General features: G+C 40.6%; 1 protein-coding gene across 2 annotated transcripts in view; it reads right to left on the bottom strand.

Annotated features, from left to right (window-relative positions):
- The window catches only part of fndc1 (fibronectin type III domain containing 1), a 43,349-nt gene that overhangs the window by 1,046 nt on the left and 17,664 nt on the right, over nt 1-24,639 (bottom strand). Inside the window, exons 6-22 of one of the 2 annotated variants that reach the window (XM_036550505.1) lie at nt 24,147-24,245; nt 23,788-23,905; nt 22,738-22,925; nt 22,008-22,115; nt 20,739-20,927; nt 17,857-20,163; nt 17,286-17,401; nt 17,062-17,173; nt 15,861-16,205; nt 14,433-14,516; nt 12,600-12,788; nt 7,101-7,331; nt 6,075-6,183; nt 1,232-1,311; nt 1,119-1,148; nt 740-901; nt 283-405 (exon numbers count right to left, since the gene is read on the bottom strand). In XM_036550505.1, coding sequence (XP_036406398.1) covers nt 283-405; nt 740-901; nt 1,119-1,148; nt 1,232-1,311; nt 6,075-6,183; nt 7,101-7,331; nt 12,600-12,788; nt 14,433-14,516; nt 15,861-16,205; nt 17,062-17,173; nt 17,286-17,401; nt 17,857-20,163; nt 20,739-20,927; nt 22,008-22,115; nt 22,738-22,925; nt 23,788-23,905; nt 24,147-24,245 — 4,590 coding nt within the window. The remainder of the gene's footprint in view (nt 1-282; nt 406-739; nt 902-1,118; nt 1,149-1,231; nt 1,312-6,074; nt 6,184-7,100; nt 7,332-12,599; nt 12,789-14,432; nt 14,517-15,860; nt 16,206-17,061; nt 17,174-17,285; nt 17,402-17,856; nt 20,164-20,738; nt 20,928-22,007; nt 22,116-22,737; nt 22,926-23,787; nt 23,906-24,146; nt 24,246-24,639) is intronic. The other variant, XM_036550504.1, reaches the window with a different exon arrangement.

Genomic DNA, 24,639 nt, shown 5'->3' with positions numbered 1-24,639 from the left:
ACACATTTTAATACTCCATACTCTTTGTGGTAGATGCTATGGGAACTTCAGTGGGCACAGTGAGTCAGGATCTTGCTTTAACATTTTGTAAGTGTAATGTAAGTGAAACACAAGTGAAACACAAGTTCACTGATACAACTGTTTTCAGTCTACCAGAAACTTCATGTGATCAAGCTGTACATTTTTATAAACTTGCTGACTCCCTTCAAGATGAAATGATCCTCTGAGTCCTTTCAAGTCTGTAGCATTGACATACTAGCATTGGCCACACATGGACGTTACCTTGAGCAGTTGGTAGGTATTCTGAGAGATTATGAGGCCCTGTTCTTCCCTCCATGTAAGAATCAACAAACTGACAGTGATCTTCGCCATAGCCAAATGCGTCTCCAATACTGTAGAATGTTTCTGAAAGATCGAGGGACAGTCCATGAGATTTGGTGACATGTTAACTTCTTCAAGAGGCAAAATTAATGGCTAATAATGCTATGCCAATTGCTGGAAAGTGACAGTAAAACTTGTTAGGAGTTAGGAGAGGAAGATCATATCGTCTGTAATTTGGAAACGCCAACAACATGCTTTCTTTAAGGCCTGAAAGAAGTATATGGCCCTATAATATAATGTCAAATTTTATATGGATATTTCCTTCAAATATCTTAAATAAGACCACCTTGGAGGGTCAAAATCAGTAACCAATAAGACAAATATCCAGGCATATAGTCATAAGAAATGATCCTGGTACCTCTGAGTCCATCGCCTATAAAGATTTTGTATCGTAGTGAGTTGCAGAGGACAACCCCGACGAACTTCCTGTACCAGGTGCGTTTCACAAATTGGCTTCCTTTGCAGGTGCTGTGGGTGGGGTTATACTTGAAAGTGAAGGGGATCCAAATTGGCTCCCCACCTGGAAAGAGCACCAACAGACAGCTCTCCTAATCAAAGATATCACTCGCCAAGTATGACTCTTACATTGTGCCAGGGTAAGTCCTCCCTTATGTGTACACACACACACACACAAGTATGTCTCTAAAGATCAAGTACAGTATTGATAGTGTATTTTACTTTCATAAAACCAGTTTCATTCATTTGTTCTGTGTGTATGCTGAATTTCTTGGACTTACCTGGTGGCCTTTCAATAAGAAGAGGGTCATCTGAAAAACAAAGCAAATGTTACAAATTAAAAATACACAGATTTCCACATTGCAAGCCATACATGCAAATTCAAGACACACACCTGATTCTGTGACATATGTAAATGTTTCACTGATGGGGCCAAGTCCAAAAATGTTCTTTGCTTGAACTTTGAAGTAATATCTGTTCAAAAAAGAGAAAAACACAAGGAATTAGTCTTCCATTTAGTTAGGCTTTATATCTGTTTTAAGCCATTTTATTTTGTATCCCCAGAGATGCCTTTAAGTAGTAATTATGAGTTTAGATGAAACAGGGGTAAGGAGAAATGTTCTTGTTGTGTATGTCACTGAAACAGAGTTATGACACACTGTCTAAATAAAATGCTTTTATGTGCCAGACATCCAATGACAAGCCGTTTTATTGGCATAAGTGTGATGGGCTCAAGAGTAATGGCAAGAAGCAGATCTTTATTTTATGTAGTAAATTGTAAATTGTAAAGTGAAAGTCTAAATACGTGTACCAACTACCAAGCGCAAGCAATCTTTTCCACTGTGGAATAGTGCAGTGTGCCCTGCTGTGGCAATGTATACTGAGACTTCACAGTTCACAAATTTTTACTTATATGCTTCAAGAACACAAAATCGGCAGTGCTGGATTGAATTAAAAAGCCACCAGTTGAGATACATGGAAACTTTGAAAAAGAAGATAAATCCAGTCCAAACAGACAATTAAAGATAAACCGCTTTTGCAAAATAGTAGTTTGCTGTGTTTAGGCAGTGCCATTTAATTGCTGGTAGAAATGCCTGTGTTTCCCCCATTAGCTGGCAGACTGTCCCTGGCCTATTCAACTTTATGAAAGAGGATACCATAGTACAGTGTTTTGTAAACTGGTTTCATTGTAAGAGACAGCAAGGAGGCACGAGGCTGCCAAGGGATGTGGTCATTTTTGTTATTTTTCTCTTGGAATATGCATGGAACATGTTTGAACACACTGAATGTGTGCTAGAGTGGAGCTGTTCTGGTGTTTTGGATTTTGTGTAAGATTTTGTGCTGAAACATTTTTAACTTGGCATTAGTGACATGTTGTATTGTCTAAATTATGTGTGAAATTTACATAGGATAAAATACACAGCATGTCACAGACAATTTCTTGGACTGTTACTTGGCATATACATATTGCTTCTCAAACTACAGGTTAACATCTGTCCTGCCATTTCTACTTGTCTTTTAGTTAAAGTTCCAGACATGATGAACACTCCCAAGGATAAGCTTTAGGCACATGTCTTGCATACATGCAGCAAACTGTATTTTTCAAATGGATCTCAAATGATCTTTTCCATCTGTCTGTCATGCCTTTCACAGCTCGTTTCAGTCTGTCTGTCACCCTGATCTATTGTGCTGCTTAACACTCATACGCACACAAAGCTGGCTCTCTGAAATGTGGATGGGACTCTGAAACCAGGCAAAAAAAACTCCACCATAGGGCAAGAGCAAACACATGCATCCTTTCTACATTCCTAAGCTGTGAACCACCTCATTTAGGCAGCTTAAATCTCTCTGAGGGTGAAAGCCCCGCTAAACTCACTTTGAAAACGCAGAAACGTATCTGAACACGAAGCATTACGCAAGCCTGGTAGCCCGGGTTTGCACATCTGCAGACAGATGTCTGGGCGGCCCAGTAAAAGTTGTTCTAATCAGGCGTAACTTGGGATACACGTGTGTTAGTGTTGCCACACAGGGCTGTTTGGCACAGTTTTCCTCTACAGCCAACAGACCTTGAGCACGTTTATATTTAGGTGTCACATTTAAAGAAGAGTTACAAATTGTAATAACTATCTGTCGCAGGAATTTTGTCTTATCGGTCTTACTTTATGTGATCAGTTTTCTGTTGCTGAATATTGGAACACATGTTCTCCATTTTGTACTTTCCGGTGTATAAGATGGCATTTTCCCTCCAGTTATATGAAAATGAATTGCACATGTAATGTTATTCCATTTTGCAGAAACTTTCATGGTGTTATTCACTGACACAAGTCTTGTATATTTTCCTGTTTTGATTCAGGGAGAACGGTGGTCTGTTTGGCAACCAGTGATTAATTACTTCAAGCTGTACACTTGTGGCCTGAAAACAACCTTCATTTTAAAAGTTCAATAGTTCATATTGATCTGGCCTTAGAATCCATATGAAAAAAAAACTTGTTTGCTTTACGTGTTGGAGGCTTACTTTTTTGGGGTGGTCCAGTTTGATTCTGTATCTGCTGCCTTGCTTGAGACTGGAAGCACAACCAACTACAGATTTTAATTTGTTGCTGAACAAGTACTGCAGAAAAAAGGTAATTGTGAATTACACTGGAGTCATTACATGTATGGATCAGTGTTTTGACTGTATAAGCTGGCTCTGGGGCTACCCCCTGGTAATTGTATCGTGCCATTTATATGGTGCACTGCGTCTTCCAGTGGTCTGCAAGAACAGCTGGAAAAGGGTGTCTGCCAAATAAATGAAGCGTAATGATAACCATGTCTCTCTTACACAGTACCATGTGAGTCATCTTGTTCAGAGAAGGACCTACAGACTGGCAATTCCAATTGCAATGTTCTGTTCACATGTTTCCTTTCCTCTTTCCATCCATTGGTTTTCCCATAAACAGTCTGGGAAATCTCTGGGGCCGATGGAGATTCTATAAAGCTTCCACATGCTTGGTCGCGGTTTATTCTGGTGCTCTGCGGTTTTATTTTCTCTGTTAAATGATGCCTCACTACCTGTGGAACGATTTTCCGCGTTACGTCTGTCGTCTCATATCTCTGTCATGGACATTTTTCAAGATTGCATCAGATGTCAAAGATATTGTGTGTGTAGTGCTTATGTCCTGTCCCGTCCAGCTAGATCATCTCAGTGAATTGCGGGACAAGCTGTTTTCTTAGGATGTTTTCAAATATTCCTTTGTAATTCACACTAGAGAGTGGTTGACAGTAGTTTGCGTTGTCCTACAAGCATAAGACTGAAATGCTGGATGCTGGAGTGACTGACTGAAGCAGTCTAGAGTCCAGGTTTAGCTGGCTTGTGAATTTGGGTTTAGCTGGCTTGTGCAAAATAATTTGTAAATTATTGGGCCAGAAGAGCTCCAACCCCATGAGTTGCATGTGAAAGGTTCTGTTGGCCTGTTGCTGTTAGCAACAACCGATGCATATGTTGACACATATACCGAAGAGAGACCTATTCGTTTGTGTGGGGATGGGGAAGAACTAGTCGAGAGAGTGAGGGAGTAACATGAAGTGAAAGAGAAAAGCAGTGCCTTTTAGCTGTCTTGGCCGCTGAATGTATAAATAGGCAGGTGCGCATGGAAACACTGAGATTTGTTTTGGAAGGATCAGCAAATCTTTCTGCTGACTTTGTGATGATTTAAAATTAATTCAGGTCACGTTTAACATGGTCTTTACTGAAATTTTAGCACGAATGGACTAATTTTTCACCTGAGTTTCCTGAAGTCAGTCTTCGGGCCTCCCTGTGTTTAGTTCCAACTGTAACTGCGGTGCCTCAATGGTAATACTGAGCTCACACATCCTCTAAAGCCACAACCACAGTAGCAGATACGCTTGCTACAAATGATGAACACACCATACACTAGAGTACTTGCCAGTCAAGTCAATACTGTTTTCAGACAAGTTATACATTTTTTTTAAGTAATGTGTGCTGTGTCAAATAATGCCTTTAGGAACATTAAATGTTCTTGATTGATTAGTTTATTGACTAAGTGACGGTTGAAATCACACTGATGTTCTAAAGTATGGGAAACCAGATGACTGAAACAAAACTGAAACTAAAGTAACGAGCCTACCTTCATCTTATCAACAAACAGGATCATACATAGAGGGGGGGAGCACTGGTCTAGGGTATTACACTCAGCAATGTGAAAGCACGCCTAGCTACATACCCAAATAACCATAGGCCACAGAATTCCACTCACAAGCACTAAAACACCCACACCATCCACAGTGGGTTACTTACTAATGCGAGCATGAATGGCTTTGAGTTGTGCTTGAGACTGCATGTGCTAGTAATTTCACATTTATGGAGACTTTAATAATAGTGATCATCAAGTGTAACTGGATGCAAGTGACCCTCAGTGCCCTTCTAGACAGCTTCTATGATGAATCGCAGTCTATGTCTTTGAACTCACAACCAAAATGAGAAAGCAAGCAAAGTGAACAAGCAAACACACAGCAGAGGTTACTGTTCGTTACAGAAATATATACAGAGAAAGCTTTTTAAGTATCTAGGACAGCCAGTGAGCAACCCAAAGAGCATAGCTGCAACAGGAGTTGTGGAAAAACAAAAGGAGGCTTTTGAATTATTGTGTGTCGGCACAGTACTTTGAGTAAATCCCCTTTTATTTTGGTATCTGTAATGAATTTGAAGTGATTATCTTATAATTGCTTGTGTGTGAAACCCCACACACAGCCTGAACTGTTGGTAGCGTGTCCCTCATCTGAACTGTGTTAAGTGAGTGTGTAATTGATACGTTTGGATGAAAAAGGCCCGTGATGGGTGGGTCTGTGGTACTCCAAAATCATAGCAAATAGGGGCCTGTGTGCCTTTGTGGAGTCTGGTGCTGCACCATATTTGATACTATTGAGACATTCCAACAAGAGCAACCACTGCCCCCGGAAAGCTCCTGTGAGTCACATATATGCTCATATTTTATGTTGTAAGGCTAAATTTGGTGCCCTTTTCTCCTTGCAATGAATGTCAAATGTAACTGTTTTAATGCAAAACTGTGTCTGTCCCGTGTCAATCTCCCCTGCTGGCGCTGTGAGATGCAGTTTAACGATGTGGTAAACCCTGGATCAGATTGCTTTAAGCTGGCCAGCTTAGTCACACAAGAGCCTGCCTGCTGCCGTCACGACGAGTTAGCCTCCCACTTGAACGAAATGCGATAATGACAAACCTTGAATTCGGTTTGAGGTTCTCCACCGGCAGATGGGTGCCGGTTGCTGTGCTCGAGGACCAGCGGTTGTTCAGGACGTCATCGTATGAAGCACTGTGTACCATGTACCCTGAGGATTACGCGAGAGACCAATCAGAGCTCTTACAGGGATTTGTTACGCACTGTTTTTAATAACTTTATTTTATGACTAAAGAAAAACAGCCCCCCTCCCCTAAAAAACACCTGAACACTAAGATCTCACCACAGGTTCACTGGAAAATTTATGCATGAAGCTCTCGTGCTCAACTAGTTCAAATTTGTTCCTATCAAATACCACATTTTTTCCCTTGGATGGTTGCCAGTACAGCTGGGTCTAAGCTGTGAGGTAAGGCACTGCCACACCTTTTAGGAGAGGCAAAAAATATGCTGTTGATTTGGTAGAATTTCATTTAACAAAGTATATTAATGAAGAGATGATAAGACATCTGGAAAACTGTTAGAAATATTATTACAAGGAATGGTGAACAAACGGTTGATATCTGTTCTAGTCATCAAATCATATGCCTTTGGTCAAATCTACAGATTTCTGTTCACAAGCCAATGAAAACACTAATATTCATTTCACTGACTTAGTTCTTCCATCTTTAAAAAATACACATCATTTCATTCCACATTGAATTCCATTATCATTCCAACATGAAATCCTTTCTATCATGCAGGCTTCAGTGAACTCAATTTCAGTCTGTTTAGGAGGGTCGAACGTGCACTTGAATACACACATCTGTTTCAAGAAAATAGGAACTGTAAATGTACATTTGAAGTCTTGAAAAGGAATGCCCATTGTATCTCAGTGCAATAATCACACACAGTATCTAACAATTAGTTCTCTACTCTGTCTCTTATGAAACTAATGCATTCAAAAGTCACCCAAGGTGGAGGAAATTTAACACAGGGCAAATGTTTGGTTGGACATACAAAGCTTTTATAAATCTGCTTCATTATTGCCATTGACTTGGCATCCACCGTCCTTCAAAACTTGAGACTTACCTGACACCATGTCGCCTTTGAGCGGGCGTGCCCAGTCCAGGATGACGAAGGAATGGCAGCCCTCCATGGCCACCACGGTGATGTTGTGGGGCTTGTTCTTGGGGGGCTGGTTAATGCCGTGACTGTCCTTTTCTAAGAGGTTTTCCAGGACGTCCACCTGCAGGTATTCCAGGGCCTCTGTGAGTGAGCAGGGAGCTCCAGGATCCTTGCGAATGTAGTTGACGTATGGTGCTGGGAAGAGAAGAGACGATCCGATGAGCATGAGGCAGTTATGAGTGTGAAGCTTGAATTCTGCCTACTCAATAATAATAATATAGTAGCATTTTTAGTTTAATTGAATTTCATTTGTTTTGACAGCATTAAAGACTGACCTTAACCATTGCATCTTACAAAGCTTACCAATGTTTATTATTGAATGTTATCAATTTACACACTGGGTTTTAAATGGTGCATTTATGCATACTCATTTTAATAAAGCAGGTTAAGCTTGATGCTCAGTGGTAAAACAACACCCCGCTCAGTGTGTGATAACTTACAAGCTTCGACTTTGTGATTAACTTCCAATGGAATTGTGTTGAAGCAGCAACATAAGATGATGTTGGATAGGATATTCTCTACAATTAAAAATTCTGTTTCTAAAGCGCAATGTCTGTAGAAGATGTTCAGTGAGATTTTATAGTTGTTCAGCATGTCCACAAATGCAGCTTTACAAAGGCCTGTGAACTATAAAGGCCTATAAACTTCAGACAACTATGCAGGTGTCTTTTTTTTTTTTTAAGAAAAAAAAAGAAAAATTTGAACATAACTGATCACTTGTGGAACACCTCCTATTGGCTTATATTTAAATTTCTGCGCATTTTTTCTAAATCATTGCGCAGAGGAGCATCAACTGTTTATTTTTAGTATTTAATTTTTTCATCAACATGGCATTGTACCTATCTTAAAACCGAAAGCAAAATGGTACACAAGTTTTGTATCAGGCACTGAAGTTCACACTTATGAGAAGTCCCTGAATCTGTGGGAACTGATGGGATCAAGTTTGTTTCTTAGACTGTGAGAGGCAGGTGGTCTGTTCAGACACCAGAATTCTAAGAAATTTCTGCTTCATTGCCATACCTTAAGTCCTCTCCTTGCACAGTTTGTTCTTAACTTGACATCACATGATGTTTCCAGAATGACAGGTTGAGCCAAATAAATTTTGGTTTTAAAATAATTTGCTACCTTGGCCATTAACATTTTCTCTACTGGATTGTGAGCTTGAAAAGTTCCAAACTACTTTTAACTGAATGTTCCACAAATTGTAGTACAATTAAATCTGCCACAAAACCTGGATCTTTTAGATTGCATTAGCCATCAAAATTACTTTAACTTTTGTGTTTGCACGCAGAATACTTTGACAGCACTTTAATTTCCAGTGTCAGCCGTACTGAAGATTATCTAATGAGGTGTTATCTGCAGCTGTGCACTGCTGAAGACATCTCATTACAAGGACTGGAAGCGTGTTTCACCTTGGAAATTAGCTGCAGGGAACCAGGTGTGCCATCGACAGCAGATTTGAGTAGTATCTACTGCGTGTTGAAAGCGAATGTTTGTGGTGCTCAAAAGCGCAAGAAACAAACGGGCTCAAAGTATATGTACGTCAGGGAACATAAAAGGTTCATAAACTATCAAACAATGGGTTTTCAGTCACCTGAGAGGCTCAGAGAGTTCATCTGTGGATTTAAAGATTGAAGTATGTCACGTTTCAGTCCATCATGTGTCTGCTGAACTCATTCCCGGCAGGGATAACTAGCGTCATGCATCATGTGTCTTCACTGTCCATAACTCCACATTCCGATAATGGAACTCTGTAATGGAGCTCATAGAGCGAGCATGAAATATGTAGTTAGATGGAAAGAAGTTGTTCCTTTTCTGCAATTTTTCAGACAGGACGGGGAGTTTGTCATGCAGCATTGAATTACTCCAAGTGGTTTTGTCTTTGTTTTTAAGAATGGAACTAAATAACATCTCTAAGTGGGCTTGGGTAAATACAGTGTCGGCTGTTTTTAATCACCACGATGACACATACGAGATTCCTTTCTGTCTTTCCTGAACTTCGCATTCGGCCTGTTGTCCTGGGAGTGCCAGCTGAAATCGCAGCTGAGATCCCATCCAGAAAAATAATGGAATCAGCTGACCAGGGTATGTGTCACACAGTGTGCCTTTTGTATTCCATCTTGGAATCCTCAAAGCTGTGACAGGAGTAGCTTTTCCAAGACTGTTTCGCCAGCCATACCACACTGTATCCTTCTGCTGCCTGTGGGCTAAAGCTGAGTGGAGCTGGGCTTGGTTAGCACTTGGATAGGACGCCACCTGTAAAAGCCAGGGGCTCGTTTCACAAAACTCGCTATGCGCAGGCTTCTTTCTGTAACCTGATTGTTTTTTGGCCTTTCTCTTCAGAGCACTTCACAAAGGCATTATGCAACTTCTGCCATGCTTGCTTCTCATAATGCTTGTGCGTGTAATTTGCGATTGGAATCAGTCTGAATCCCCTTTACACTGTGTATTAACAGTGGATGGCTAGAGATACACACAACATTTTTTATGCATAAATTGGATACCTTTTTAACTACATGTTGTAGCTACATGCAGAAGATGTATGTACAGAATTATTTAATGTAATTCAGACTCTTTGTTTTTTTTTTTTTATTAAAATGACCTCATGCCACAAAGGTTGTGGCATAATTTAGTAATAAAGAAAACAGTTTCTCTTGGGTGATCCAAGCTGGCAAGTTGGTTCATCATGAACAACAAATCCAGGATCGTTATCATGTCAGTATGAACATTAATTTCTCTTCTATCTCTGCCTCCCATATTTGTAGCTTGTCAGCTGCCACTGATTCCATCTACAGAGATTTTCTGAGGTGGTGAAAAGCTGCAGACAGACAGACAGGAGACGTGGAAACCTGGAGAGCTCAGAGAACCTGGGATATTAAAGTCATAAATCGCAAGGTGTCTCAGGACACAGCCGCGGGGAGACACTGCCGATGTCAGCATCTTTTTTTTTCCCCCCAAAATGTAATGGGTTTCAGATGTGTGCGGCGTGGTCCTATCTCGGTGCATCACAGGGGCAATCCATCACCCCTGTGATTGTGTGCCAGTGAGTGCCTAACTCGCGCCAGGCCTGGACCGGGCCCATTCTCGCCCTGGACATTTTAGGGGAAGACAGGTTCCTTGATTACTCGACAGGATGGGTTCGAGACGGAGCTGTCGTTGGGAGCCTGACTGCCACCAATGGGGCCATTCGTTAATGGGAAGGAGGGAACATTTCTGTTCTGATTAAGTCCTGCCAAAAGCAGTCAATACACCGGATAGGCCAAAACAAGCACATTAAGTTAGCGGTGAGTCTGCGTGACTCCTCGGTAAATTGACTTAGCTCAGTTTAGATCACTGGATTCCATCCTTGTTGTGATACTATCACGTGACTGTTTCTAAACATATCCAAGGCTACTACAATAATATTTTCTTATAGGAGGATAAGAGAAGAGTTTTATTGCTGTAGTAGTGTTTTTGTCCTCAAATGCCTTAATTTGCACTGTCATAATTTAGATGCAAGAAAGTTCAGGCCTCCATAAATTGAGCGGCTCAGATTTGCCAATAATACTGTATTTGTGTAATGAAGTGTTTGTATTTCATTTCCAAAATGTTTTATTTCTTTCCATTTGAGGAGTTACCTGTTTAAACTCAGACTATATCATGTCTTTCAATGATACTACATTAAATGGAATCATAAAATTAACTGTCCTCCCAAAAATTAACAATTAACATCACAAAGAAAATTCTTAGCCTCATTATTCTTTACAGAACTTGCCTGACACACTCAAACAATTTATCCTCTCTGCACACATATTTTAATCTGAAATAGGATTTCTAAACCCTGTGTTGAATTACTGCACAAGACATTAAATTTATGTATATACGTATTATTAACTACATTATACATCATTAAAAAATACATGGCATGGATAAATGTTAGTGTCGGTGTCAAAAAGGAGACAATTGCCAAACACTACATTGCTATGTTGTATATATTCCCTTCTCCGTACTGCACTGTTACTGATTGTATCCTTGTGTGGGCTTTCTCAACTTATAAAGGAAGTGGCCAGGGCTGCTAACATATTTATTAATGTTGTACTACATGTGAACAATTTTCTGTTAAGCATGTGCTGTGTACTGTAATTATTCATGCTTTATTGAGTATTTATAACTTCAGGATATTCTAAAGAGGTACCCATGTGTCTCGTAAATATGCTGTTTGACACCCTCATTATAAGGCAGTACTGACCACAATAAATTATTATATGCTGGAGCTAGATACTGGTCTCTGACCTATGATGGCTGTAATGCTTTCCATCTCTTTGCAGTGACATGAGTCATGTCAAGAACCATTCTTGTAAGCCATGTGGTATAGATATTTTTTCCAGCAAATAAAACCAAACCAAAGACAAACCAATATCTAAAACAAAGCAAACACAAAACAAAGCAAGGCAAAGTAAAACAGATACAAAGCCATCTCGCTGCACCCTACAGTGTAGTGAACAAAGGCCACTGATGCGGTTTTTCATTACAGTGTTTGTCTATTGTTTCTGCGAGAGAACATTTCAAATCTAAACAGAGACATACATTGGGGGGTGGACTATACAGACTTCAATATAAGAGCAGCTTGTAGAGGAAGGAAGACAGTGCATTGAAGCAGAAGACCCATGAGCATTTCTAGTTTATGTCTTAATGGAAAAAATAGAGCTTTCAAAAGCAGAGCTATTGGCGTACTTCTCCAGGAATTATGAAGTAATTATATTTATCATCCCCTTGTAGCTCTAATACATCATGTGCTTTCTCAAAGAGGAAAGACATATGATATGACATTAGTCAGTGTGTGTAATCCAGTGATACTTTTCCCAAGCAATACAATGATGGCGCACGGCCACCTGTGTTCATTTGTTTTTTTGTCAGTCAATGCTGTATAGACACAGAGCATGCAAGTGTCAAGTTTAGCGAATTTATAGGGATTATGCGTTATGCCAGAATGAAAATCTAGATGTAATTTCTCCCAGCGGTAAGAGAAGCTATTACTGCTGACTTCTTGAAGAATGAGAGTTTGAATTTGGAACATCATCTAAGGCAGCGCTCATTATTTATGGTTGTTGAGTCAAAAGCCTTTTGCACCAGCATTTGTAGGGATTTCCTTGGACGCATCTCACATCACAGAATGTTAACCTGTTGATTCAAAGAGCCCTGTGGTGGTGAAGGTTACGTTTTTTTTTTTTATTTTTTTAAATGAGCTGCAACAAGGGTGCACATGAGCATCTCACCTCTCACTCAGGCCTTTCACCTGACACTCTGCACAGGCCATATGCATCTTTCATGCATCCTGTCTCTAACATAAATTCCCTGCTCTTTTCTGAATGGGTTACTATAGTTCTTGAGTTCTCAGACCCACATACAAACCCCGCGGATTACCTGTGAATCGCTTCTTTCCGGCAGCATCGAACAGTGAAGTGGGGGTGGAGTTCAAAGGCTTCATGACTGGCTCTGGGACTGGTGTTTCCGTTGTCGTCGGTGCCTCGGTTGTTGGAACTTCGGTTGTCGGCTCTTCAGTTGTTGGAGCTTCAGTTGTTGGTGGCAATGTGGTCTGGATGACAAAGTGTTCTAAAAAGACAGAACTCATAAAAATCAAGCTCAGAATTTCTGCTGGTTTGAAATACTCAAAACCCTTAACTCAAATGCATACTTCTGACTGAGGAGTTATAAATGGTTATTTGGGCCCATGTAATGTTCAGGGCACTGTGTAGTGTTAAAAGTTATTATAAAAGGGGTATTTGCTTTTGGAAAGTTGTCTCTGTACAATTGCCTATTTTGAGGAGTCTCAGAAAAGTGTGTCCTTATGGTTGGAAAGTTTATAAACAAACACCATCATGTATACAGTTCTGTATCCCTCTGCAGAGGATTCTACATTGAAATACCCAGTTACAATACCTATGTAATTACATACAGTAACCATATTAAATTACCACATAACTGTTCTCCACATGTGCTGCCGTGTGCCATAGTATTCTCAACCTCCTTATCTAACCCTAACCTTAAACCCAACCCTTAATACAACTGCATAAGCTTAACAGTAGTTGGTAACTGTTACCCTACATTCACTTCCATAATTTATGTAGTACTAATGTCATTGCTTGCTGTAAATTTTGTATTTTGTTTGCCAGAACTTTTTTTAACAATTTGCAAAATCCAAAATAGTAGATTATAGTTGGAAACTCATAAATAAACTCTAACAACATCCTAGTCTTGCTGTATTTCACTTGTGCCAGACAAAGCCCATTGGCCAGAGCTCCCCAAAAAGAGATATAAAAGTCCTTACTCTCACTAGGATCATCTGTTCTTTTAGACCTAACATAGCATGCTTTCTTTTTAACTTCCTTTCCTAAATCTAGTCAGTTCTCCCGAGGCTAATACATATCTATTTGTGCTGGCTTGTGATGGGAGAAGGAGGCTTCATGAACCCAGAATGGGTGGAGCTATCATGTGTTATCAGTGACTCACTTTTTTAATGGTTCATGGCATTTTGCTGTGGCAAGCAAAGCATTTTGATTGGTCAGTGATTGACATGACAGCACCCATTGTGATGCTTCTGCCTCCCATCACTAGTCCAGGCCCACAGTGAAGCTGCTGTTCCAGCCCTAGGGAGAGGAAGACGGTCCATCCTCCTCTCCCTCCACAGCATGGGCAGCCAAAGCAGCTGCTTCCTCCCACAGAGAGAGCCAAACAGCGGAAGGAGGACTGATCCAACAGATCCCCCCTCAGCATCGCTGCCACTGACTGGACCTGGGATGCATTGATGTAGCCTCCATCCCACCAGCTCTTGAACAGCCTTTTCGATTGTCAAATCAAAGTTCACGTCAGATTAGTCACTGAATACGGTGAAAGGAAACGCAAAAAACAAAAACGCACAAAAAACTGTCCAGGGTAAGTGCACCTGAAGGTATGTTTTGTGTGAGCGCTAATATTCAAAGCAAACAAGCCAGTTTTATTCTGACATTCAGATCTGCAAAGTCACATGACATGGCTCATTCAGAAAGCATGCTAGAAGATTTAGCTGTAGTTAGTGGTGCAGTTTTGAACATGAATGTTAGTACGTGACAAGCCAGTGAAGCACCAGACAAGTAAAAAAAACAATAAACATACACGGCAAGACCACAATCAAGCAAAACGGAAGACAGAAAGGGGATAAAAGCAGTCGGAGGTGCAAAAAAGATCCAATGGCAGCATGTAGCCATTCTCAGCTGGTACCTTCTTCAATAGCAAAAGCATCAGCCCTGTCAGGCGCCATGGTGAGAGATACCATGGAATCCATTTCCATCCCTGCGGACCCTTCTGTTGAGGAAGCAGGAGATGCTATTGCACATTTTCAAACTCAAACATTCAGCATTGTTGACACTCTTGTAGATATAGCACAGCAGTGAGTGGCCGCGGAATGAATTGTGCAATGCAAACAAAACGTAATTGATATATTGATATGCTTCTTGCCCATTTATCATTTAGCACAACCTGTGTTTCCTGCCTTTAATAATTGTTCTATGTTGAAAATGCATAATTTAGCTGGTGTCAACAACATAAAAATGGGGGCATTGCTATGAAGCAAACAGTGTGTATCTGTATTCAAACCCAAGTATGTGCTGCTCATGAAGTATTCTGTTAGAGGTGATCATGCAAGATTCTTTGTAATTGAATTATGTTGAATATCCCATTGACACCAGTCAAATAGCCCTAGATTTAACTGTGTAAACCCTCTAAAATGCTTCTGTGTGTTTAACCCTTACATAACTAATGTCAGTTCCTGGATTGCTGCAACACTCAAGGTAGGCACCTACATAAGAACATAAGAACATATTATGACAAGAACAGGTGATTCGGCCCAACTAAGCTCTCCATTTCTTAATTAAAGAGTATCCAAAACTGCATCAAGTCTAGACTTGAACACAGCAAGGGTCTCTGCCTCAACTACATGACCTGGGAACCTATTCCATGTATTGATAACTATTTGATATATTTCCTTATATCAGTGTGGAACTTACTCTTAACTAGTTTCCATTTATGTGCTCTTGTTTTACAGACTGAACTCACCCTAAAAAATCTATTATAGTTAATCTTATTGAGTCCTTTTATAAATTTAAAAACCTCAATTAAATCACCCCTAAGCCTTCTCTCACTTAGGTTAAGTAACTTCAGTCTTTCCTCGTAGCTTTTATATTTCATGCCAGGAACTAATTTAGTTGCCCTTCTTTGAACCTTTTCAAGAACCTCGATATCTTTTTTATAGTGCGGTGCCCAGAACTGCACACAGTATCCCAGGTGAGGTCTGACTAAGGCATTGTATATTTCTATATAACCTACAATAGAACAGCAAAGTAAACAATGTAGAAGTAAAAGGCATGAATGTTTATTCCCTGCATTTTTACACTTTCAGGGCCACACAGGATTAAAACAAGATTGTCACTATCTGATTTATATTATAAATAATGACTTTTCATCATTATTGATCTGTCATTTAATTTCATTGTAGTCGTCATAGTATGTAAAGTACTACTAATTTCAGTGCATGAAATAAATTCTGCAGTTTGTAATTCTTTCATAATAGTACCCATTTGCAAGCTGTAGTATAAAATGAACTGCTACTCTTCCATCCTGTCAGGATCTCTGTATCACTAATGGTCTTACCTTCTGGGTAACAGTTGAGTATACCATCTTCATCCAGAACTGGGTATCCCTGGGAGTCCATCCTAGAATAGGTTCCTGGTGGACAGGTTGGAAGGATAGGTGCGGTTGTTGGCTCCTCAGTGGTCATCTCAGTAGTGGTCGGAATGGTTGTTGGTTCGGGTGTGGTTGTAGGAACTGTAGTGGTGGTTGTGGTTGTAGTTCTCGGAGTAGGACGGTCCAAGCCGACTATTGGCTTTCCACCCAAAGTGAAAATCTTATCCTTGGGGTTGACCACTGGTCTGCTGTCTCTCCCATGTCCGAACAGTGCCAACCCTTCAGGGTTCACAAGTGGACTCCCTTGATCATCTTTGGTGGAGAAAGATAATGGTCAGTTAAGCTGTTACAGTTCAGAGCCAACACATGTATTGTAGGCTAGTGGTAACGGTGGTGATACACAACAATTTCTGGAGTGTGCTGGAAATGTGTTGTCACATTAAGTACACAGTAGGTAACACATTATTAAAACATTAATACATTTATTGCAGTGCCTGTAGACATCAGTCACCCCTACAAATTAATTTAGGACAGATCTGACCAAACAAGTCAGTTATAACATAAATTAATGTTTGATGACTGTTCATAAGTCATTTATTGCAAGTGAGTAGTGCCTATGTTAGGACAGGAACCGCAAAACAATTTATTAATGTGAATGAGAAGGCCTGCATTACAGGATTAGTGTTCATAAGATTACTTAATATCGTTTTATTGGTGGTTAATTAATATTGGGTTCTTGGTGTAAAGTGTTAACTGTGTGTAAGTTTGACTTTTATGTTATTTCATTTTTTTGGTTTCAGGTGAACCAGGCATAAGGCATAAAGCCTGCTTTAATGTTCTCCATAAAATGAATGCCTGACATGGCTTGTGGATTAATGTGCAATGAGGTATAATTGTGAAGCCACAGTTATTACACACAGTTATATTTCCTTGTACTGTGTACACCCTTAAGCACTTTTGTTTACTGTGACAAATTGCATTTTGAGTGACAGTAATGTCCATTATTCATATCACGGCTTATTTATACACCATTTTGGTATATGAGTTGCTGATTACTTATTTTTCCGTGTCTTGGGTTTTACTTAGAGTACAGGCTGTACCAGTTTGGGGTATTTTCTCAGTATGCTGTATTATCATTTGCATTAAAATGAAAACGGTTTAAACAAACCAAAAATAGTGCGCCCATCTTCCCCAAGGACCACGCGACGAGGCCGGCCTTGGGAATCCTGTAGAACTTTTCCGTCCTCATTCATCAAAACGCCTTTATCCAAGTCCACTATCTGAGTAAAAACAAGAACATTTTCCTGTGTTGTATGGGAAAATTGTGATATATGTGTAAGAAAATACATCTGACATGAGGGGAAATAAAAATATTTCAATGTGATTACCCACCCACTTCATTCCTTCAGGACCATTGATATATTTACGACCTGTTGGTTTGGTGTTACCATTGGATGTGGAGACACCTTTTCCATTGGTTGCTGTAAGATTTGGACGGCCATTCTTCCCTGAGCAAGGCATGAAATCACAGCAAGTCAAGAAATGATTTTTATTTCGTTTAAATTATCAGTTGTTATTTCACTCACTATAAGGAAATGATTCTGAGTGGTTTTAGTTTGTGGTTTCCAAAAAGACATCCAAATAAGCTTGAATTCGATTTTATAGATACCATCTGGTCTTGATTATGTTTTGTTAAAGTCTGAAACCTGTAATACCCATAAACCCTTAACACTGTATTCACTTGCTACATTTGTATGCATTTGAAACTTTGGTTAATTTGCCATCTGGTTTTACATTACACTGGTATTGTATTTTTTGTAATATTAAGTCTTTTAACAAAAGTGAGGACATGCCTTAATTTTCTTACATGAATAACATGCAAAACAGTATTAGCCTTGCACAAATGGAACATAAGTGCAACCACTGGGGGATTTCAAATGTTAGCTCAGCCAAACCACATTACCTTGCTCGTAGGTAGGTTTTGAAACACTGCTGGGTGTTTTTCCTCTGAAAGCAACATCTGCACGGCTCGGGTAGCGTGTCCTTGTGCCCTGAACGGGCTCCCGTGATGCTGTAGATGAGGGCTGAGAAGAGGATGAGGTCTGTGCTCGTTCGCTAGGGGTATGCCTGGAGGATGAGCGAGGGTAGAGAGAGGACGAAACTCGGGACGATCCGCCATTCACGGTGGTCCCTCGGTCTGTGGACGATGCCGGCTGACTTGAGGAAGAGGAGGATGAGGAAGAAGAAGACGGCAAGCTTGATGAAGCAGAGTTGGGGTCAGAGGAGCCCACCCTTGTGTGCTGTGATGGAAGCAACCTACCAGGAAACCTAGAACCGGTCTGACGGTTTGTGAGCTGGGGGTACCGAAATCGGCCGTTGGGTCCCACGATAGGTCGACGGGGGAGAGACGGCACAGAGGAAGAGCCCAGTTTATCAGGCGTTGAGTCTCTCTCTATGCTGTCATTATCGCTTGAGTCTGGGCTGTGAGGTTTTCCCACAGTTGAGGTAGCTGCCTTGGGGGGCACGGTAACAGTAATTTTTTCGTGTTTGCCATATATATCCTTGCTTCCGTGATAATCATAATCACTGTCCCTGTCCTTTGATCCAGGGCTTTTCAGGATGGGATCACTGGGGTGTGTGTCTTCAGGAGAAGAGGGTGAGGAGACAGGAGATGAGGTCATAGGATTTGTAGAACCACTTCCTGAGGGTTTCAAGGAACCAGAAGTGGCATCATTCTTTGAAGGGAATGACGTTGAAGGTGTTTCTGCTTTCTCCTTTGTCTCCTGGGTCATGGACACATCTGAATGTGGTACGGGTTTCAAAATGGGTGGACGGGCTCCGATTGAAGGTGAGGATGAGTCTCTGCTGGAAGGGACCCTTGTGCCTTGCCTTACCCTGTTTCCAGAGCCAAATCTTTGATTGCGATTTTGAAGTGAAGGTGTTGCTCCATGTCCTGAAGTGCCGAGATTGGTCCTAGAAGATGGCAGAGTGTCAAAGCTCGTGTCCTGGGAGCTGATTACCTTTTCATCTTCATTGGTATGGGTATCCTCACTGGGAACATGCAAGGAAGGGGAGTGAGAATTAGTTGTTTGAGAGGAAGAACTCGGCCTCTCGTCCCGAGTCTCCATTTCTTCTGCTTTGTAGTCTTCATCATTTTCTGTGTGCGGGCTGCTTGAAGAGTGGGAACCACTCTGTGGACTCTGGGCACCTGTCGGTAACGTGGATTGAGATGTTGCTGAAGAGGAGCCAGGTTTACGTTGACCATTGTGGACTCTGCTCAGTTTTCCCCTAGCGGGAATCTTCCTTCTGCCGTTAACGGCACCAGCAGCTGTGTGGCGGCTGGTTGGAACGGAAGCACTGCCCCTTCCCGGGAATTGTGATGAAGGCTTTGCATGCGGATCTGGGAGGGATTCCTGTGGGGCAGGGGTTGAAGGTTTGACTTCTGTGCCATCAAGGTCGTATGACTCCTTCCCTTCAGGGTAAGTTCTAGCTGTGTGGTCCTTCCTTATGGCAGCAGACTCTTGGCTGTTTGATGATGCAGAGGATGTGTCGGAACCCTGCGTCGGAGACACAGAGGAATGGGAGATCGGTCTTCTCGGTTTGCTGGTTTCTGAGTCTGATGATGTGCGAGGTCTCAGACCAGGGGTGATTCGTCTACTAGTTGGTGCTTTAGGTAACGAACCAGAAGATGGTTTCAGTGGTGCGGCTGGGCTTTCTGGTGCAGAACTGGCAGGTTTAACAACGGAGCTTGAGTCTGTAGCATCCTTCCTGTTAGTCCTGCTGTGGGTCTTGTCTTCCACAGCTTTTGCGTGCACAACGTTGTTTTGAGTGGTAAGTTGCTGCTTTTCTTCGTTGTCCTCATCCACATCTTCCTCTTCATACTCATCAAATGACTCTGAAGCTTTTGTGATTTCCTTGGGAGATTCACGATCCTTGTCTTCCTTACTTTCTTTCTCTTTAGCTTGAGGAGACAGTGAAGTACCTCCTGTTCTTTGAGTGGTGGCTGAACCCCCACCGCGAACACTAGATCTTACAGAGGAAAAAATACTGTGGTAAGATCTAGTCTGTGAGAGGGGTCGGCTTCTTCTTGTTGTGGGGCTAACGGTCGTTGGCGTGTATTGGGTGGGTTCCTCTGTTTCCTCCACAGATTGAAGATCAGAGTCTGTGCTATCTGTGGTATCAGGTCTTGTGGTCCTTGAGGAACCGTGACTCGTTCTGCGGCTATCTTGATTCCTGGAGTGTTGAGATGGAGTTGAAGCAACCGTACTGGCTAGCAACAAAGAAGAGATATTTGTTTAGCGCCTGCATCATTTTCTCAGCACCCTTTTTCTGAAAATGCAGACACCTAACATGATGGAAAATATAAAACACTCTTTTTATATTTATATTTTTGCCACATAAGAGAAACATTTAAGATGTGATATCATTCAGTAATGTTAATAGCCTCCTTAATTCCCAGTACTTAAAAAAAATCAACTGCAGGTACAAGAACTGCATGCCTATTATCCTAGGAAAATTACCAGCAATGACAATAGTTTACATAGCGTGCTGACACATTTTACCTCTTTGGGTCACCACAAATAACAGTGTACTTATATTACAAAGACCAAGGAAAAAAATGTAAATAGTAACACCTCAGATTTGGTCACACAAAAAAGCAATGGCAACTAACATCACAAGTGGTTACAAAACCAGTGTACAAAACGCTATCAGTCACTGTGTTATGTTACGGACAAAGGAACAAACATGCAGCCAAGGAAATGTTGTAAAGAAAGTTACGTGAGTTCATGAGGTACGGTACCTGCACACGTTACAGAAAGCGACAAACAGGAAATGTTTGCTTACTTGTTGGCATAGCGACACTGAAGGCTTTGCTCTGGGGACCTTGTCCTCTCCTGTTTGCGGCACGAATTTTGAAAATATAGCGTTCCCCAGGCTGAAGGCCATCGATAATGGCAGAGGTAGCGCTTCCACGATATGTAATGGACTTTGCTCCAAAGGGTTTGAGAGCGGGGGCGTATGAAAGAATGTATTCTGAAATGATTTGGCAGACGGTTGGAAGGTGGAGACTGCATGGATGGGATGAATTAGAACGCGCATTACTAGCAATGCACGTCAACAGGTGGTCTCTGGTTCACAACATGCTCAACAGTGACTTGACTACACACACAAACACACCACGATCTACTATAGCACATGGCTATAACTAAAACACCTAGCAAGTTAAACAAGTACAGCATGCGACAATGCAAGGAGTGAATCGTTTCTCATAAAGTTACTCCTAAAATTAATCACCCAATGCTTTCAATTATTTTGATTTGTAACATTTAGATACTAAATAATGTTTTTAATATAGCGTCATTAATGGTTTCAATAGCGTCCATGGTTTCAGTAATATTACATCCTAGCAGCTTTGGGTATGCTTGCCAATAAAATGCATTACATTTATTTATGGAATACATTTTACAAATTAAATGGCTTCTGGTATGAAAAATGTTCAGCTTATTTAGTCAGCTAGATATGTCCTGAAGCTAGCCATGATAGAAATGTGTAGTTAAAATTAGAATTGACTTGATTAAATTTCCGATTATGGGAAGAGAGCTTTAAGCTCTCTGCAGTTTAAGAGCAATAATATTATACTAATGTACACAAAATCTGTATTTAATTTCTTATGTATTTTTCAATGACACTTTGAGTTAATTTAATTTAGGGAAGGCCCAGATTCAATATAACTGCTACGTGTATAGAGCTTTGTCCTTAACTATGAGTTACACATTCAAGAGAGTGGTTTTCATATATACTAGCACAATATAATCAGGTAAGTGGGCACTGAAATAATGAAACTTAAAAAAGAGTTTATTTGATTTTTCTACAACGTCACTCAACTGATTAAGGAATACTTATATTACACATACTGAGGTTTTTGTAGTCTTTTCTGGTCACTGAAATGATGAGCATATGTGAGAGATTAAAAAGAACAAACTTAATTTAATTGCTCAAAGTTAAGGGCAAAGCACACTCACACTTAGTTTTAGCCTGTGTTACAGCTATGAGCAGAAAAATGGCTCACACATGTGTTTTCTGTACTACAGCCAATAGCGTGCAGCCTCCTACCTCTTATTCTCCCATTGGTTTCCTCTGGTGGTTCCCAGGTGGCTGTGACAGCTGTCCCTTTCCCTCTTAATGGCTTAACAAGAAAGTTTTCAGGTGGACCCGATGGGGCTACATAATTTGTTACAAAAAAAAAAACAAGTGCTGCATTTTAAACGAGTAGTTCTGTTCTTGCTGCGGAGCATTGAAATGGAAAAAACTCTGGAAAACATTATCTAGGAAAGCATGCTCAGATCATTTAAAACAAGTTTTGACTTTGGTCCAAAAAACTGGATAGGCAATAAGCGGTGACATTTACGTGACCCCTTATTCAAAGTCAATTATGACATAGTGTATAATATATCACCCCATTAATCCCTACATAGCACATGTTTCTGCAGCTGAACATCAATCTATATTCTAGAATGGATCTACTGAATCTAAACTATGCTTGAAATAATACATTTTGACATGGACATAGACCATTAAAAGGGCAAGAGCAAAGCCAATTTCATTTTTTGTTCAATAGCAAGTATCAAGTACTATAAATGAATTATTCTTTAAAAGTGCATTTGAACTGAGTATTAGAAGTTATGCCCAGATTCAAGTTCAAAACGTAAGTGCAATCACACTGGAAAAAAATATGCAATCAGTATTAACAAGTTCAATGACCTGCAGCTGTCCAGACATTTCATGTAATCAAAGTTGAATTATGTTTGAGCTTTTATTTTCATCAGGTAGTTCACTAACCTACCGGATTCAGGGGTCCTCTGAAAAACAGAAACGCTCCATTTGCTATTCCGCTCTCCCTGTGAGATCCTGATGGAGAACTCATACATGTTGTCTGCAGAAAGCGAGTCCACCAGGAGGCGCCGCTGTGTAGTCTCTCTGTAGTCCCACCTGGCAGACTCTCCCTTCTCCCTGTACCTCACCGTGTAGTACCTACTCACAGAACATCAGGCAATCATGGAATTCCACATTAAAGGGAGACTGTGATTCATTCAGACATAACTATATACATGTACTATAGAACATGTTTTTGGTTATCTGCCATCATGCATGATATATCAGGTCACGTTATTCTTCATTAAATGAAGATGACCATGCATATCAGCAATAAATCCCAGCTATATTTGTTTGAAACTATGTTATGAAAACCATAGGTAGTTGTGAATTATGCTGACATCAGCAATTCCTTGGCTAGTGAGCTAATTCTAAAACAGTAGATTACTTCAAATCAAAGAGCTCCATAGAGACAGATGAAGATATCTTTCTGATAATTATGGCATTGTCAGTCTTGAGAGAGTTGCTAGCTGTAATGTAGATAAACATAAATCATAAATGGGGAGGCACATATAGGGAAACCACAGAGTATCAGATAGCTTTCCTTTTATGAGTATTTCTTTCTTTTAGTTAAGCTTTGTTTGCTATACTGTATGCCTGCACTGAAAAACCTTGTTGTCCACCTTGCAAACAAATTTTAGCCACTGAAGGCATGATCTGTTCAATTTCATGTGTTTTTTTTGCAAAAACTAAAGGTGTGTTAACTTCCAAATGTATCCACATGGGTAAACCCAAGCTACTAAATAGTATGTCAAAATTTTGAAATTTTCACTTAAGCCAGTCATTAAGAATAAACAGCAAGAACCTGATTGGAAGTGTTAACTGTGACTGTGTGTGGGTACACACATACACAGACTTGATCAGCTGACGCATTTCTCATGTCATTAATAGAAAAGATCAGCAAGTTAACACTGTTTGGTGATTAACTGTGAGAGGCACGGCTTGTTGTGATCTTTCTCACCTTGAGTCGCTGACTGTCTTCTCCTTTTCAACAGCAGGGTCCACCCAGGTGACGAGCACTGACTGAGGGGACACGACTCGCACTGTGATGTCCTTGGCGTCATGCACCTCCTCTGGCTCTGAGGGACCAACATGAAGATTATGGTCAATTTTTTTCAGTAAGTTTGTGTCAACTACACCACAAAGAAAAGTGACAATAAATTGAACCTATGTACAGTCAACTCCCTGTAATTGCATATTGAACTATTACATACTCTCTTAATAGGTGTTGACTGTCAAAGGCATACAGTAAGGCATGCAAAATGACTACGTAGCCAGTAAAGCTGAAATGACAACAGGGCTTCAGGGTCGTTCACCTACCTGCGGTTTTTTTTTTGGTCATGACGGCTCTATAAACAGGGGAGCTCTGCCCGAGTGCATTTTGTGCCTGCAGTGATACCACATACACGGACTCAGAGGCTACGAACAGAGAGGAATACCAAATACATCCACAGTTTACACATTCACACAGGTACAGACCATTGTGGCCAATGACACTAAAACATCAATCCTGACATTTTTTACACCTGCGTTACTGTACATACCATACATCACTGCTCCTCTCTATCATCTAAGACTAGATAAAAATGCAGTTTGATTCAAGAGCAGTGCCTCATATATGTTTAAATGTGGAGGTATTTTAAGTGAAATAAGTGAGCAAAATGAAACTGAATCCAAACTAAATGCTTAAATAGAATCTTTTAATTTGACCATTAGTGTTTCCCAGCCCTGTTACAGGGAATCACTAAATAGCTGTTACTTATTCCAGCTGAGCTTGCAGTTAGTTCAGTGACTGAATACTGATTTTTCTTGG

Source organism: Megalops cyprinoides, chromosome 17 (genome assembly GCF_013368585.1).
Source record: "Megalops cyprinoides isolate fMegCyp1 chromosome 17, fMegCyp1.pri, whole genome shotgun sequence".
In the NCBI taxonomy this organism is placed as follows: Eukaryota; Metazoa; Chordata; class Actinopteri; order Elopiformes; family Megalopidae; genus Megalops; species Megalops cyprinoides.
This window is presented reverse-complemented; position numbering and strand designations above follow the sequence as displayed.